Raw genomic sequence first — 18,496 nt, 5'->3', positions numbered from 1 at the left:
TTTTGTCGTACAAAATAAACGATTCGTTCGATCATTGATGATGAACAGTGGATGATCGATTATTGCTTGGATTGAATCCATCAATACAATATATATTTACAGCCGAAACAAACAAAAAAAAAAACTTTGTCAACCAAAAAAAAAAAAAAAAAAAAATTTTTTCATCGTTGTTATTTTTATCACCACCATCGTGTGTTGAATTGTTGGATTTTTTTTTTGTTCTTTTTCTTTGGCGTTTAATCTTTAGAAAAAAAACGCTCGGTTAAAGTCGATAATTATTGCACAAGTTTCATATTTACACCGTTGCAGTATTAGTGATTTATAAATCATGATGAATATGGCACGATGGCATTAAACAATTGGTGCAAATAATTATTTCGTCGCTTCGTTTGAATATTGGTTGAGTAGATGACGACGATAATTGTTTGCAGACAAGAAAAAAAAACCTTCAGGATGATGGAATTGTATAGAAAACCGGGTGAAGAAGAGCAAAACAAAAACGACAAATTATTAAATATGAACGTCACTAACGATGATAATGGTGATGGTGATAATGATGATGATCATCATCATCATCGAAACAAAAGTTTTAGTGAACGAAAATAAAAACGAAAGATCCGGTAAATCACATTTGAATCTATTCAACCGAATCATCTGCTGTTACTTTTAATAAGATATAATGATAATTATCGGCAAACGGTTAATTATAATGACGATGATGATAATTACGTATTATATGGATTTTCATTCGAAAACAAAACAAAACAAAAAAATGGATATTAATAACTTTCTATAGAAAGATTTTATCCAATATATTTAACAATTATATACATAATCTCAGTGTGTAATTTTTTTTTTTTTTTGCTTTTTTTGGATCTAAAAATATTTTCAACGAAAAAAAAAATAAAATACACAAAAGAAAAAGATACATAGTTGTTCCATTTTGATCCACCAAAATATTTCGACAATTTTGGATGTTCATTTTTCAAACAAACAGATGAATGAATGATGATTTTGAATTATTAAAAAAATGGAATGAAATGAAATGAAATGAAATCAATTTGAATCAATCGATTCAATAATGACTTTCATTTTCATTTGATTATATTCAGCCATTTTATTCTAATTAACACCATGATTATCATATGTGTGTGTGTATGTGTATTAATAGATCAACAAATGATGATGATGATTTTCCATCAATAATCCAATGAAAAAGGCAAAACGAAAAAAAAATGGCGAAAAACTGGCTCGATTTATTTACTTTCTCGCGTTTTCTCGGTTTTTTTTCCATGCCACCAATTCAATTCATTGTGTTGTGTCTTTGGAATGAAAATAAAATGATTGTGTAAATTTTAAAACGAATGAAAATGGAATGAATAAAATGAACATTAAATACAACAGAAAAAAAGTAGTGTCGCTTGATTGATTATTATATAATAATGATAATAATAAAAAAAATATCATTAAGCTCATTGTGTTGTCGCTGTCGTTGTTGTTGTTTTGAGATTTCCGATTTCTATTTTCAAAATTTTTAAAAAAAAAATGAAAATTTTCTTCTTTCTATTCCATTTCATCTCTCATTACAATTCATTATCTATTTCATTGTCCATTTTCATTTGGTAATTTAGATTTATCCAAATACACACACACACACGTTATTTAAACGTTGTTGTCACATTTTTGTATGAATATATATATGGTCGGATTTATTTTCTTTTCCGGTGACCGATTTTCATTACAATAAACAAACAAATGATACCTGGACATTATTTTTTTTTGCCCCATTCAAATTCAACAACAACAACAACAACAGGTCAAAAAGCTCAGTTTAATTTAAGTGCTGTGCAATTTGTAATGAAAAATGATTTGTCAGTCGCGTTTGCTGCGTGTGTGTGTGTGTGTATGTTTGTCATTTCACCAGAAAAAATGCTCATTAAACCCTTTTTTAATGATAATTGTTTCGAATCGTTGTAATTGATTTGTAATGATTTTTTTCGCACACACACACACACACACACACGCACACAATTTCAGATTTTTAAAATGCGGAAATATTTGTCATTTTAAATTGAAAAAAATAGGAAATTTTGCGCAGGAAAAATGCAAGAAAAAATGACCACCACCAACCATTATTGAGCAGCTTTCAATCATGACAATCAATGATTCATCATCATTATGGATGATAAAACAAACTGCCAGTAATTTTGTTCGCAATAATAATAATAAAAAATGATTAAAATGGATGGTAACAAAAAAAAAATTTTAAAATTTAAAAATATGAAAAAAAAATTCCATCCACCAACAACAGATGTCGCTATGGATGCCATTTTTTTTGATATTTGAATTTTGTTTCTTTTATTGTTGTTGTTGTTGTTGTTGTATATAAATAGAAAAAAAAATCGAATCAAATTCAAATTTTCAAATTGTTCATAATAACGATGATTGTCAATCGATTTTTTTTTTGTTGTTGTCGTTGCCATTATTATATAATTGAAACAATTTTGACAACACACACACACACACACTTATCTTCAAAATTACGACCATTTAACATCCAATTTTGGATCAATGATATGAATATCATCATCATCATAATCATTTATTTCTAATTTTGGACATTCTATTTCAGTTTTTTTTTCTCTATTCCATTTTAATTCGATATCATCTTCATCATCATCATCATCATCATAAATCATCATTTCGAATCACTAGCATCATCCATGATGAATCAAATGAAATGAAATGAAATGCAATGAAATTCGAATGAAAACTACGGATTTTTTTTTTTTTTTTTTTTTTTTTGGGTAACAGCAATCCAATGCAAAGCAAAGCAAAAAAAAAAATCCACGGATAAATCCAATACATGTCCGGATTCTCAAATTTTCCACACTAATCTAATAATTGTATATCTGTGACAGATTTTTTTTTTACCACCACTCAAAAGTACCAAACAAATCCTTTTTCAGTAAATGAATCCATACACACACACACACACACACACACACTATTATCATTGTTGTCACACAAAATTTTCATTTTGACACATTTTAAACACACACACACACACATAAACAGTGAAAAAAAAACCATCAAGCCATGTGGATCATCCAATTTCATGAAAAACTATTTAGCTTCCTTGACAGTTTATTATTATAGTAGATAGATGGATATAGATATCGGCAGCAACTCGAAAAACGAGATTATAGATATGAAATGGATGAAGCCGTTCTGTTCAGTTATTTGATTTCATTTCTTCTCCATCTCTCTCTCTCTCTCTCTCTTTATCTCCGTCACTGTTTATTTATCACTGTCACAAAAAAAACCAAATGCTAAATGTTCCAAAAAAAAATGATGATGATGATGATGATGTGTTGATTGTCTTGTTGTTGTTTTTTTTCCTATTTCTGATGTAATCACCAAAAACACAGACAATGATAAAATGGAAAGAAATTTTTTTTTGTTTCTTTGTTTAGACTTGATAGTATACAAAGTTTAAAGTTCAACAAAAAAAAGATGTTAAAAGTTCATCAAAACGTTTTTTTTTGGGTTTTTTTTGTCGTTGTTGTTGTTGTTGTTGTTGACCTCTTCATTGTCATTCATTCAATTTTTTTTTTGTAGTCATAAATTTGGTTTTCTCGGTACACACAGTTGTACATCATCATCATCATCATGGATTGTGTTTGTTTGTTTTTTTTCTGGTCAAATGTTGAGTTAATGTGCCATTTTGATAATGATGATGATGATGATGATGAGGGAAAAAAGAAATTTGGAAAAAAAATTCACATCATAAAACGAAACGAAACGATAATGATGCGGCCATTATTTTTTATTTGAATAATAAGTGGAGATGGTGAAATGAAAAAAAAAACGACACAAGGGATCTATATACCATGAACTTCAAAAAAAAAAATTTTTTTTTCTGCTATTGAAAATGACATTGATGATGATGATCGAAAAAAATATGAATAATCCAAACACACACACATTTATTGCTGTATCATTCAGAACATTTTTTTTCTTGAAATAAACAGAAGTTATTATATTGTGAATGAATGAATGAATGTAAAAAAGGTGAAAAAATAAATTAAGGTCAACGCTTTATTGTAATGCGATGGTGGTGATGGTGATGGTGATGGTGAAGGGAGGAAAAGGAGAAAATCGCTTCAAGAATTGGACAAAAAATTGTTCCATTTTTTTTTGTTTTGTTTTGTTTTGATTTTGATGATGATGATGATGATGATGGTCACAGTTCAGAGAGAAATAATAAAACAAAAAAAAATCGAACGTTTCTTTTTCCATCATTAGCGGAACACATCACCATCATCATCATCATCATGAGGTCATGAACACATATATGACGTATGATGCTAGTGCAAATGTTTGTTGTTGTTGTTGTTGTTGTTTGTTTTTTCTCCATCTCAAAAAGAATCCATCTCTCATCATTTTATTGAAAGTCCATGGACTTGATAATTTCAATTTTTTTTACACTGTCTGCAAAGAGATTTTAACCTCGAAAATTAATGCCTATGTGTGTCGATAAACATTGTTTGTTTGTTTGTTTGTTTTAATTTGATATATCCAATACGAATGAAATCGGATCAATGATTAATCAATTGATCTATCGAATAAAATCAAATTCAAACAGTCAATTTCGTAAGGAAAGCCAAATCAACAAGTAAATCGATCAATCAATCAATCAAAATCATCAATGTCTAAACAAATAAAAGTTAATTGAATAAGGAATTAATCAATCAAAAAAAAAGAAAGAAAAAAATGATCACCGACAACAAAATGTGTATGGATTGATTTCAAATCAAATCGAAAGATGTGTGTGTGTGTGTATTATATATCCAGGTCGATAGTTTACAATCATAAATTGATTTTGTGTTTCATTTCACTTTTTGTTTTGTTCTCCTTCCCAGATCATCATCATCATCATCATGTGTGGCTATTTCGACCTTAATTACAAAAAAAAAAAACTACAAACAACAAAGGTAAGTAAAACAAAACAAAAAAATTATGACAATTTGACCGGATCACTATCCATCCAAAATAATGATGATGACAAAAAAAACAACAACAACAACAGCAGCAACAACAACAACATTTAATTGGACACAAAAAAAAGTGATCAAAAATGCTTGATGGCTGCTGGCAATGGTGGATAATTATCGTTAATAATAATAATCATCATCATCATCATCTTGAAACTTAATTTTCTTTCCATTTTTTTCGTTCTCTCTCTCAATTGTCTTCAACAACAACAACAACAGAAAAGATATTATTATCATGATGATGATGATGATGATGATAATATCATTCTGGTGATGAATTTGTCCCGTTTTTTGTTGTTGTTGTTGTTGCAAAGAAAATTTTTTTTTCATTTTCATATAACTGTGTCATTTCGTCGTCGTAGTCATCGTCGGTAATCATAATAATAATCTCACCATCCTGTTGTCCTTTTTTTTTTGCTTTGTTCGTTTTTAGTTTTTTTTATATCCAACAAAGAAGAAGAAGGAAAAAAACAAAAAGATTTTTACAGGAAAAAAACAAAATTAGACAATTGTATGTTTGCGTTTGGCTTCGAAGTCACAAATTTTTTTTTGTTTCTCCATGAAACCAGTGTTTACTTGTTGTATGATTTTCTTGTTTTGATTCGTTCTTCTTCTTTTTCTTTTTTTTCTCTCGTTCTGGTACATTTAATTTCATCATTCACTTTCTCAAATGTGTGCGTGTGTTTTATTCTTCTTAATCATCATCAACCAAAAAAAAAAAAAAAAAAAAAAAAAAAAAAAAAAAAAAACAATCGTCATATGATATGTATGACATTTTGACTAATTGAATGAAAAGAAATAATTAAATTTTTGATGAATTGAAATGAAATGAATTTTTTTTTTTTGCTGAATTCAATTTAATTTTAATGAATTTTAAAATTCAATTTAGGTTTGTGTCACATGTGTAGGTAGACAGGCAGCCAGGCAAGCATAACATAGCATGCAACAAGTGATCAAGCAACAGGTAGACCAAAAAAAAAAATACAAAATGTCCAATTGTAATGAAAATTCTTCATCATCACCACAATAATCAAAAAAAACCGTATGGGTTTTTTTTCGATCAATGTGATAATAAGTAAAGGCAAGAGAAAAAAAAATTATCCTCATGACTTGAATAAATAAGCAATCATTTGAGACACTTGTTGAACTTTGAACATTTTTTCATTCTTGTTTGATTTGTTTCAATTATTATTTTACTGAAAACAAAACAAAAAAACTATAACTTTATCATCATCATCATCATTAAGAACATCAATCAATCAATCAATCAATCTGAATGGTAAATAAAAGTTTCGAATCAAAAATCCATTTCTCTCTGCAGATAGCGAGAACAAAAAAAATGGGAAAAAAAGCCATTCGCAAGCAAATTTACTTATCATTATGGTTTGTCACTGTTGTTGTTGTTGTTGTTGTTGTCTCTTTTCAGTGAATTTGATGATTGCAAAATCAGCAATTTTTTTTTCTCTCGAAAAAAAAACGAAAGAAAACTCCTCCTTTTTTTCATCTTTCAAACTTAAACGCATTGATGATGATGATAATGGAAGATATATCCACTAAGAAAAAGTGAACACAGAGAGAAATAATCGTCTAAAAAAAAAAATCCAGTCAATAAACAAAGTTACCAATATAAATTGAATGGTAACGTTGTTTATTGATAGATGGATATTGAGACGATTTTTTTTTCTTTCTCTGTGTGGCATGCAGAAAACAACAACATCCACAAAATCGAAATCAAATCAAAAATGCTCACTGACTCATCATAGACACAGAAGTGATCATCGTTTGAAACACACGTGTAAGAAGAGAGAGAGTGAGAAAAGCAACAACAACAAAAAAAATTTTTTTTCAAAAAAAGGTACGTATTCGAAATGATGTGATGTGAAAACAAATGAATGAAATCACCAATGATATTTGATAATCAATCGATAATTATGTGATTAATAATACGATTTTTATCAGTTTTTTTATTTTATTTTGATTTGATTTGATCAAAATAAAAATCAAGCAATCGATAAACATTGATGCAAAGATTTGCAGTGATGAAAAGAGCGAGAAAATAAGAGAAACAGAAAGAGAGAAAGTAATCATCAGAAGAAAAAAAAATCTGAAACATTTTTTTCAGCATTATCGTATATAAAAAGAGAGAGAGAGAAAGAACCACGAACGAATGAAAAAAGAGAGAGAGAGAGAGAGAGAGAAGAGAAAAATTTTCAGTTTTCAGCCAAATACCACATACATTACAGTCAGTTTTACGGAACGCAATCATTGTCGTGAAACGTTTCATTTTGTTTTCATCATTGATAAAAATTTTAAAAATTTGAAATTTTTTTAAATTTTTTTTTTTGTCTTTCAAATAAATTTCTGTGCGTGTGTGTGTGTGTGTGTTTGTTCTGGTGATTGATTGATTTGATTTGATTTTTTTGTTCTTCGAATTATCTCAACAGATCTCATCATTTTTGTCCATAGCATCACCAAAAAAAAAAAAAAATATCGTCGTCATTGTTTTTGAAAACTAAACTAAAAAATGGCCATCAATATTAATGATTATATGCCATCATTGGAATCAATATTCAAGATATTAAAATGGATATTACTTGTATCGAATGGTCTTGTTATAATTGGTTCAATATTTGTATTGATTAGTGGCCGTGATCTTGGTGAACCGGAATTTCGTAATAATCATCGTGTATTAATATTTGCTTGTATTATGGTCATATTATTCTGTATGTTGGGCGTTATTGGTGTTTGGCGTAAACATTTTCCATTGGTATTGACATATGCAATATTAATGACAATTGCATTAATGTTGGAAATAGCTGAATTATCTAAAGAGGATGTTGGATCATTTTTTGCATCATCAGCCATAGTTTTATGTGCATATGTTTATGCTTTTCTTATTCGTCATTATGAAAAACAGGAAGAAATGAAACGAGTTTTCTCTCATCAAACGGCTAAAATCTAGTAAATTGATTTAAAAAAAAAAAATGAAAATGAAAATGAAAGAAGGAAGCAAAAACGAAAAAAAAAGGAAATGAAACCAACAACAAACCTACATTATATTGATGATTTGTTGTTTTGTGTTAAACTGTGCATGTGTGTGTGTTTAGTGTAATTTTCATAATAATCATCCAACAACAACAACAACAATAATAAATCAACGGAAAATCGGCTTGGTTTTTACCACTTTTTTCATCATCATCATCATCATCCTGATCATTATTATTATTAATAAATAGAGAAAAAAAATCCATCCAAATGGATTACATTTCACACAAACAAACAGACATACACACACACACACGTAAACATTACATAATCTATATATACCATAATCTTGTTTAATTTTTCTTTCTTTCATAACATTTTTTTTTCATTGGTTTGGAACAATCAACGGAAGTTTTCTTGTTTTGTTTTGTTCGTTTGGACAACAAACAAGACAACAAGAAAATTGATCAATCATCAATCATCATCTTTTCATTATTATTGATCGAAATTGATCATTATTGTGGATAAATCGATAATATTCAATCAATCGATTTTATATCATTAGATGTGAAACCATACATATACGCCCACACACACACACATATATACACACAAATTATCATCATCATTATATAATCACATATAAAATTATCATTACCATTACCGTAAATGTAAATGTAAATAAATAAAGTTGAAAATTTTTTTGTTTTCTAGTTTAAAAAAATTTGAATTTTTTTTCGCTTGTTATATAAAATGGTCGGCAGGAAAAAGGTTAAAGGTCTCTCTCTCTCTCTCACACACACACACACTTTCCATTTGTTGTTGTTACACTTGACCTGAATTTTATCAACAGGTGTTTTGACGGTAGCTAAATATGATTGAGGGTTTCTAGACTGGTTTTGTCTTGTACTTACTTGTGACGATCTATAGATGTTGATATTATCATTCAATGGTGGCGATGATGATGATGATGATGATGATTCTAGGTCATCCATGTTTTTTTTTCAAAATTCACATTCTCTCAATGTTGATAATAATCATTATTATGATGGCCGTAAGGCGAATAACGATGCATTCAAGCATTCCAAACGTGAATGAATGAATGAATGATGATGTGAAAGTGAAAGTTTATTATTTTACATTGAACAAAAAAGTTCTATATGAGGGGGAAAAAGAGACGAGGCGCGACGACTAAACGAAAAAAAATCGTGAAAACGATGATTGTCGAAACATAAAAACACACGAACATACGTAAATCTTTTGAACCATGGTGGTGGTGGTGGCCATAAGATAAGAATTGTGTCAATTGTGTGTCTAATAAAGTGTGAAAGTTTTTTTGTTGTTGTTGTTGTTGCCTTTACATGTTTTTTTTTGTTCATTCATCGACCAAAAATGAAAAAAAAAATTGACAATAAAAACATTACAGATTTATGATTGTATCGATTGTACGTGTATGATAACAATCGAATCATCATCATCATCATCATCGACGTCGTTATTATCATAATTTTTTCAATTAACACTTAGGCAGAGCAACATGTAGGCAAACTTTAGGGTTAAACGAAATTGCCTACTAAAATACTTAACTCCTAAAAATTTACCTTCCTCAAAGAATCAACTCATAATCTAGTGTCTGCCAGATTCTGAAATTGGTATTCAAAATGAATTCAAAACCATTTATATATTATGATAGAAAAAATAAAAATTTATTAATTTTTTTTTTTTTTTTTTTTTGAATATAATATTGAATCCACACTCATTTGTGAAATGGTGTGAATATCATATCAATAATAATTTCATTACAAAATATCAATAGTTGATGTGGAATTACTTTGTTTATGTGAAAGAAAAATAGGAAAAAATTGCTATAACAATTTTTCCTTTTAAAATTAATTAATTATATCATTAATATCTAATAATATGTTTATGTCCAAAGGTTTGATGAACGGATTATCATCTTTCTTCATGTATTAAAATGAAAATTAAAATATCGTTATATACACATTGTATGTTATCAATGTTCGTATAACGATTTTTCGAATTTTTTTTTCCAGATCAATTTTATTTTTGTATGTGGATACAATACAATGAATTTCTTGATCAATCTAAATAAAAATCAATTGAATCGTAATTGATTATTATATCATTAAAATTTAATTATGATAACTTACCAATAATTTATCAGACAAAAAAAATGGAAACTTAATGATTTGTTCCCATTTTATCGAGCGAACACAATTTGTTACATGTTTTACACACATGAGCTCACCAATTAATGTAGTATATGAAAGAATTGTAATACAAATAATTTTCACACTAATTTGACCAACTACAACAATTCGAAGTTCGATTTTCAGGAACCGGATTGATTGAGTCAAGCACGTGTGTTTAGAGTAATCCAACAGTGAAGGAATAATGATAAGAATTTTTGAATTTCGAATTTCTTGCCTCTCTAAAATAAAATAAAAAAATCACCAACACTGCCATCTAACGTGAGCAAACATCAATGTATAAAAAAAAATTAACAGGTGTTTTTTGTTTCACCATAATCATCGAATCAATTTTATTTTATTTAAAAAAAAAACATTATTATCGAATAATAATTATATTACAGAATAATATTTGGTCATCATAATGGTGAATATCAAAGTTATAATTATCATCGATTGATTGGCCATAATATGATCAACAATATGATTCGATTCATAACATTCATTATACCAATCATTTTCATTCGTTATCAATAATGGTTGTGTAAATTTAATGAATTTTTCAAATGGACAAAATTCATTATGATCATCAATGTTATTGAATTTCATTTGGCTAGAAGAATGACAAGAATCCATTGTTAATATTTGATCGGAAACATTGAATGTCATTGTTTGATTATTATTTGGTAAGATTGGATTTTTGTTTAAAATTTGTCGATAAATTATACGTATAAAATGTTTTGTTTCTTTGGTCATAGATGATGATACGGTTTGATAATGTTCAAAAACAATACCCGAACTATATGATGGTGGTTGACGATCAATTTGTTCATATAATCCAAGTGATTGAAGTAAAATTACCTGATTAACATCATGTGCTGAATAAAGAAAAAAACGTTGATGATCATTTTTTTCACCATTATCATCATCATTGATCATCATTAATGTACGAATATGTTCAGTAATATTGTTCAACAATAATCCAATACGAAGTTTTTGTATTTCATGTGGTTGCCAATCATACCAGAATGCATGATGTTTCATATCATTCAATTGTTCAATGATTGTTTGATTTTGCACCCAATCCGGTACTGATAATCGATATTCATCACGTTCTATTTCTAATGTTGTTGCTAAAAATTCCATATTTCTTAATGTATATGATTCTTTGGACCAATAATCTTGACCAGTTTTTGTGGACAAATAATCAATATAATCTCGTTTGGAATCAAGATAATTTTTAACCATTTTTGTATTCATCTGTTGTAACCAAACACGATCATGAAGGGGACATTTTTCACCAGTGGATAACATTTTACCATCTGTATAGATTTCACAAGCAATTTTTGTATCATTAAGAAAACTTTCCATAAATAATATTGCCGTTTCTTGTGCACGATGTGCCGGTGATGATAAACAATGTTGTGGCCAACCATTTGTTTGGCGTAAAAATTTATCATAAATTTTACGATAATATTCACCAGCAAAATGGATACGTAAACGTCCACGATCATTTAATTCACCTAAACCTTCGGGCCAATATTTTTCCACATCTTGAAATGGATCATTTGGGTAGAAATGTGTAGGCGTACGATCACCATGACGCATTAGAACATGAACTGATTTTAATTCCAATTCTTTTGGTTCATTGAATGTTCGTGCCAGAACAATGGCCACTGGCCATAATAATAACACAGCTAGAATGATATATTGATGATGAATTGAATAATAATCCATTTATATTGATTGATTGAAATTTATGAAATTAAAAAAAAACTGTTTTGCTTGAAAACACATATGATATTGATGATAATCACTGACGATTTGTCTGTCACATTGGAATGATGATGATGATGATGAGAAAAGATGTTTGTTTGTTTCCAACGCGACGGGACTGACATCTTTGAACCAAAAAAAAAAATATTTTATTACACTCGCATGCTGAAATTTCGAATGAAATTTTAAAATTTTATTTTTATTGTGGCCAATGTTCAAGTTGTTTTTTTTATTGATTTATCAACTACAAAAAATTTTTATCTCATCATCATAATCATAACATCATCATCATCATTGACGATGATATTCATAATATTGTTGCCAAAATTTACATTCAATTTGTTTAAAATTCAATCCATAACTTTGATGTGTTCGATATTCATTGGATAATTCATAATATGGTTCAACGACAACTTTTTGCGATGATTCACCATCATCTACATGGAAATAGCTTTGCCATTCTGGTTGTTCAATTTGATTTGGTCGACTATTTGATTTTGATTAATAAAAAGTTAAGTTATTAAATTTTTCTTTTCACAATAAATAAATAAATAATTTTACCCATTTCTTGTGAATGAATGTACAAATGAAATCAATTCCATCGATATATCACGTACGCGTTGATTATATTTAGATGGATGACGAATTGGATCACCAAACAATGGAAATTCATCATCACCATGACATGCACCGGACCATTTTGGACACCATTCACTAGTTTTAATTGGATAATATGAATGATAAAGTTGATAAACATTAGCATGGCCATCATTATGGCTAATATGGTGGCCAAAATTAATTGTAGGACATGCTAGCCACATATCACCGAATGCAATGCCAACGGTTTGTCTTAATAAATCTGGTTGATCTGTTTTTGGATTTAAACCATTAAAATAAATTTTTGCTAACTGTTCTGTAGGAACTGGATATTTTTTCGATAAAAATGGTTCAATTGTTGTGGCCAATAAATCTTTAGCTTCATCCAATGAATCTAATGGTTCTGGATTTACAAATGAAAATTTTCGACCATCATCCACTCGATTCAATAATGTCAAAAACATTTGCATAAATGCTGAACCTTCATCTTTATCTGTCGATAATAAAAGACTAAAATCTTTTTTATGATTACCATCACGTAACATTTTGATTGGATGATCAGGTAGGAATTCTCCATCCACAACTGTATAACCTGAATGAATGAAAAAACAAAAATTGTAGCAAAAAAAACAACAACAATAGCAACTACTCTGCTACTAACCATTGAATATCAAATTATCTGCATCAATCACTTTTAATAATTCATTTTCATTCATTTGATTTATACAATCAATCAATTTTTGGCTAATTGAATGATCCGAATCTGTAGCACAGCCAGTTGCACGAATACGTCTTAACCATAAATCAATAAAATCTTCACGTGATAATACTTGATTCTGTATCGATCCAGACATCATGATTGCATTTTGATATAAATTTCTTGATATTGGCGATAAAATATGTGCACTAATCGACCATGATCCAGCACTACAACCAGCAATGGTTACCTGTTTTGGATTGCCACCAAAATAACGAATATTTTGTTGTACCCATTCCAATGCTAATGTTTGATCCCAAAATGCCATATTACCTTTGATATGTTCCACTTCATCCGAATAAAGTAGACCAAAAATTGATAAACGATAATTGAAATTAACAACAACAACATCAGCCATTGTTGCTAATGTACGACCTTCCAGATGTTTGATGGTCGAACCACCAATGATAAGACCACCACCATGTATATAAACAAGAACTGGTCGTAATTCATTTTCATCATGGACATCTACTTTTGGTGACCAAACATTCATATAAAGACAATCTTCATCCATATTGAAATTATAATAACTGGAACTATTTTCCCATGGATTTGATTGTAAACAAATAGATGGCCATTCTAATGCTTCATATGGTTGTTTGGTCAATTTTTCAATCGGTTCAGGACGACGAAATCTTCGATGACCAATTGGTGGTATTGCGTATGGGATGCCCAAAAATTGATCATACCATCTACCTTGTTCATCTTGTTGTCGTTTACCGATAATTTTACCACTTTCAATTGAAACTTGAACGGCTTCATTTGCCAATGTTTGTTCCAATAATGAAAGACATGATAATATTGAAAAAAGAAAAATGAAAGATTTTCTCGAAACCATCATTAACACCGTTGTCAAATGATGATGTCTTTTCGAATAAATGATGATGGTAATACACACACAACAAAATCAAATTACCGGCTCGGCTTTTATTTCGGTTATATAATGAATGATCACCAAAAAAAAACCACTACAGTGTCCAGACATACACTGTTCACAAAATCAACAAAAATGACATGATAATCACGTACAAACAAGAAAAAAACTTTTTGATTATAATTGATCATAATAATAATAATTGTGGCCAACCAAAACAGCAACAACAACAACAACAACAACAACAGTAACAACAACAACAACGACGACGACAACTACAATAATAAAATTTCCATGTTCATCATTCGATTTGATTTGTGTGTATGTATGTGCATTTAGCCTTGATTTGATAATAATCACCATCACCATCATCATTGAATTCAATTTTTTTTTGTTTTCAGACTCGCCTAAAATGTATCTTGAAGACGAAAAAGAAACTAAATATAAACTATATATTTTTTTTGTTGTTGTTCGATAAATATCAATATCAATTGATTCGATTCGATTTGATAGTATCGGTTTTGTCGTAGCCGGGTACACATATATCGATCGATTATTATTTTTGTTTTTAATCATTTAAATTGTCATGATTTGTGATTAGATTTCAATTTGCATGACAATTTGTTCATCTGTTTTTTTTTCGTGTGTGTGTCTGGTTGACATATTTGACATTCAAAATTTATTTTCTTAATCATCTACATCCAATCTTTGTGTGTGTGTGTGTTTTTTACATAACAACAACAACAACAACAATCACAGACGATCAAATTTGATTTTTGACAAGAAACAAAAAAAAAAAAATTTTTTTTTTATTCATTTTCAACCACATCAATAATGTCTTTGCCAGAATTTACATTGAACAGTATGTAGATTTAAATGATAATTTTGATATGTTGGATAATCGTTTGATAATTCATATGATGGTGCTACTAATTGTCGATCATTATCATGGCCAATCATTGAATATGGTTTCCATTCTGGTTGTTCCGATTGATTTGGTTGACTGGGGAGATGTACACATGTATAACCGAAAACAAAAAAAAAAACAAATTTTTCAAATGAAAATTCAATCCGACAAAAAAAACCACATACCCATAGCGTAAAAATGAATGCAATAATGATAGAAATTCTCTGGAAATATCACGTTCACGTTGATGATGATGATCGGGATATTGAATGGGCATGCCAAACATTGGAAATAAATCATCCATATGACATGTACCGGCCCATTTTGGACAGAATGGTTTTTCATTCAATTTAAATGTACTATACAATTGATATACACGTATATCATCATTTTTATGGGAATTTTTTGCCATTTCTTGTCCAAATTCAATTGTTGGACATGCTAACCAAACATCACCGAATGCTTTTCCCACCATTTTTCTTAATACATTTTCATCTTCATCTTTACGGATACCATTGAAATATACCTTGGATATATCATCCAATGAAGGGGATTTTGTCACATATTGTCCGGACAATTTTGCAATCACTTTGATTGCATCATCAGTGGATAATGAATCTGCATTTTCAAAGGCAAATTTTTGACCAATTTCTTCACCCATTAGATAACCGGCCAAGAATTGAAGTAGACCAGATGTTTCTTCATCAACAGTGGATATGATAACGTTGAAATTTTTTTTAAAATTTCCTTTTCTCAGCATTTCAACCGGATGTTCGGGAATCAATTCACCATCGACAACCAAATAAGCTTCATTGATTTGTAGTGAAGAAAAAAAAAATAATGAAAACGTAACAAAAACCACACACAGTCACATACAAACTTACATTCACAGCCATTACCAGTATAATATGGAATCATTTCCAATTGTTCTGGTGTCATTTTCATCAAACATTCAATCATTGCCGTATCAATATTTTCATCTTGATCATTGGCACATTCTGTATGGCGAATATTATCAAGCCAGAATTTTTTCGCTTTTTCTGCCGTCATTATTTGCCTTTGTACACTGCCGGACATTATTATTGCTTGTTTGAATAAATCACGTGATATCGGTGATAATATATGGGCACTGACTGACCAACCACCAGCACTATTACCGGCTATGGTGATTTGATCGGGATCACCACCAAAATGTTGGATATTATCACGAATCCAATGTAATGACATTATTTGATCCCATAACACCATATTACCATTAACATCATTCATATGATCTGCATATAAAAGACCAAAAGTGGATAAACTGAAAAAAAATCAAAAGTAAATTACTATAGTGGATAATTTGTAAGAAAAGAAAAATTTACCGAAAATTAACCGTTACAATCAATGCATCGGTCATTGCGGCAAAAATTCTGCCATCATAAAGCGGTAGACTAGAACCACCATATAGAAAACATCCACCATGAAAATATACAAATACTGGTCGTAATTTCTGCTGCTGTTGTTGTTGTTGATTATCACAATTCTGTTGATCACATTGATCATCGTTCGATGACATCGCATTATCAAGTGATGATGGTGACCAAATATTTAGATAAAGACAATCTTCTTGAAATGTTTGATTCAAATAGACAGAATATTCATTAAATTTTGGTACAGCTATTTGACGACAATTTGATGGCCAATTTAAAGCCATCAATGGTTTTTGATCATAACCATCAACAATTGGTTGTGGTCGACGAAATCGTTGTTCATCGATTGGTGGCTGTGCATATGGTATACCGAGAAATTGATCAACATAACGATTCACTTGTTCAATGGTCAATCGTTTGCCAACAATTTCTCCGAGACCAGTGTTGACATGAACATAATAATCATCATTTGCCAAACATTGATGAATAATCAAAACAATGGCAACGATGATGGTCAACAATTTACAACTATTCATTATGGTAGCCAGGAAAAGAGAAAAAAATTTTCAATGAAATGAAAATTCAAACTTGACTTGAATTTTAAGGTGGTTGTATTTATATATTCATCGATCAAAAATTAACAAAAAAAAAAAAAAAAAAAGAGAAAACAAAAAAACGTTCAACATTGAATCGAATCGAACGCACACAGACAACGTTTTGCTGCAGAAAAAAAAACATATTCAATACGATAACATTATCGTTTATCATCATCGAATGAAATTTTTCATTTCACTTGTAATTATAATTCATCACATTATCGATTATCGATATGTGTGTGTGTGTGTGTATGTGTGTGTGTATGTAAAATACTTGAATCGATCATGTTTTATTTTTGGTGGTTTCAATGATTGAATTTTCTTATTTTTTTTTTTGTTATCATCAAAAAAAATCAATTTTTATTCTCACTGATAATTTTCAATTTCAATTTATCTAAATTATTCAATTCGATTAATCTTTGCACGTTCTCTCCCTCTCTTTGCCTCTTTCATTAGTTCGTTTTTTTTTTTTTTTTTTTTTTTGATCGAAGAAAATCGATTAACAAACGTTTTTCAGTACAAAATAAAAATTTGTCGTAGCCTTCTACAAATGTGAAGGACATTAATCAACTGTGGGGAAAAAAAATGTAATCACCACCATGATCATGTTGATTTTGGCGCCAAGTTTTAAATTTCAAAAAAGAAATTTTTCCCTATCATTTTGAACGTCAACCAACAGATGGCAACAGGGTCGAGTATGTGAAAAAATTTGCATTTTTTTTTGATCAACAAATTTTTTTTTTTTATAAATAAAAATAAACATAAACATTTCTGGATATCATCCAATAATTGAAAACGGAAAGAAGAAGAAGAAAAAATTTTTTTTTGTCACTCATTATAATTACCATCCATTCATTTATTCATTCAAAACAATAAAATGTCACACACACACACAAACGATGATGGTTGAAAAGTCATTGACATCATCAAAAAAAAAAAAAAAAAAAAACGAAAGATTCGTTATCCGGTTAACAATGACAAAAATGTACGACTTTCTCTCTCACAATCTTTAACATGGATCATTTGCGTTTCATTTCAGTCCATAATAGCTGTCGGTATAATAAACACCAGAACCAAGCGATTAGAGTGGACCAAATGGTTGTAATAAAAAAAAAAAATTCGCATAAAGAATTTGTAACTTCTGTTTTTTTTTTTTTTTTTTGATTTGGCTACAAAACAAACGGTTTTTTTCTTGGCACACAATGGTTTAATGAACTCCGTTGTCATTTGTTGTTTATCGCTGACAGCAGCAGCAGCAGCAGCATCATTTTATTTTGATTCTGCAAAAAAAAAAAAAAATTTTTTTTTTTTTGATTTGTCATCAG

The 18,496-nt window shown here is 29.3% G+C and overlaps 4 protein-coding genes across 4 annotated transcripts; 1 reads left to right on the top strand and 3 right to left on the bottom strand.

Annotated features, from left to right (window-relative positions):
- The first annotated feature begins 6,713 nt into the window (after positions 1-6,713).
- Positions 6,714-8,042, top strand: LOC124496538 (uncharacterized). The gene is made up of 2 exons (XM_075733170.1): positions 6,714-6,912; positions 7,502-8,042. The coding sequence occupies exon 2, from the start codon at positions 7,582-7,584 to the stop codon at positions 8,017-8,019; it is 438 nt and encodes a 145-aa protein (XP_075589285.1). The 5' UTR covers positions 6,714-6,912; positions 7,502-7,581; the 3' UTR covers positions 8,020-8,042.
- A 2,529-nt stretch (positions 8,043-10,571) lies between these two features.
- On the bottom strand, positions 10,572-12,105 carry LOC124497279 (prostatic acid phosphatase). Its single transcript, XM_047060918.2, has one exon. It carries the CDS (start codon positions 11,987-11,989, stop codon positions 10,646-10,648), a length of 1,344 nt encoding a protein of 447 aa, XP_046916874.2. The 5' UTR covers positions 11,990-12,105; the 3' UTR covers positions 10,572-10,645.
- A 94-nt stretch (positions 12,106-12,199) lies between these two features.
- Positions 12,200-14,700, bottom strand: LOC124497207 (acetylcholinesterase-1-like). Its single transcript, XM_047060830.2, has 3 exons — positions 13,287-14,700; positions 12,590-13,217; positions 12,200-12,515 (listed from the first exon to the last, which is right to left on the bottom strand). Exons 1-3 carry the CDS (start codon positions 14,221-14,223, stop codon positions 12,320-12,322), a joined length of 1,761 nt encoding a protein of 586 aa, XP_046916786.2. The 5' UTR covers positions 14,224-14,700; the 3' UTR covers positions 12,200-12,319.
- A 329-nt stretch (positions 14,701-15,029) lies between these two features.
- On the bottom strand, positions 15,030-17,295 carry LOC124497206 (acetylcholinesterase). The gene is made up of 4 exons (XM_047060829.2): positions 16,528-17,295; positions 16,048-16,466; positions 15,349-15,970; positions 15,030-15,259 (listed from the first exon to the last, which is right to left on the bottom strand). Exons 1-4 carry the CDS (start codon positions 17,109-17,111, stop codon positions 15,085-15,087), a joined length of 1,800 nt encoding a protein of 599 aa, XP_046916785.2. The 5' UTR covers positions 17,112-17,295; the 3' UTR covers positions 15,030-15,084.
- Between the last annotated feature and the right edge of the window lie 1,201 nt (positions 17,296-18,496).

Source organism: Dermatophagoides farinae, chromosome 7 (genome assembly GCF_024713945.1).
Source record: "Dermatophagoides farinae isolate YC_2012a chromosome 7, ASM2471394v1, whole genome shotgun sequence".
Classification (NCBI taxonomy): Eukaryota; Metazoa; Arthropoda; class Arachnida; order Sarcoptiformes; family Pyroglyphidae; genus Dermatophagoides; species Dermatophagoides farinae.
The sequence above is the reverse complement of the archived record's forward strand: the minus strand, read 5'-3'. Positions and strand labels throughout refer to the sequence as shown.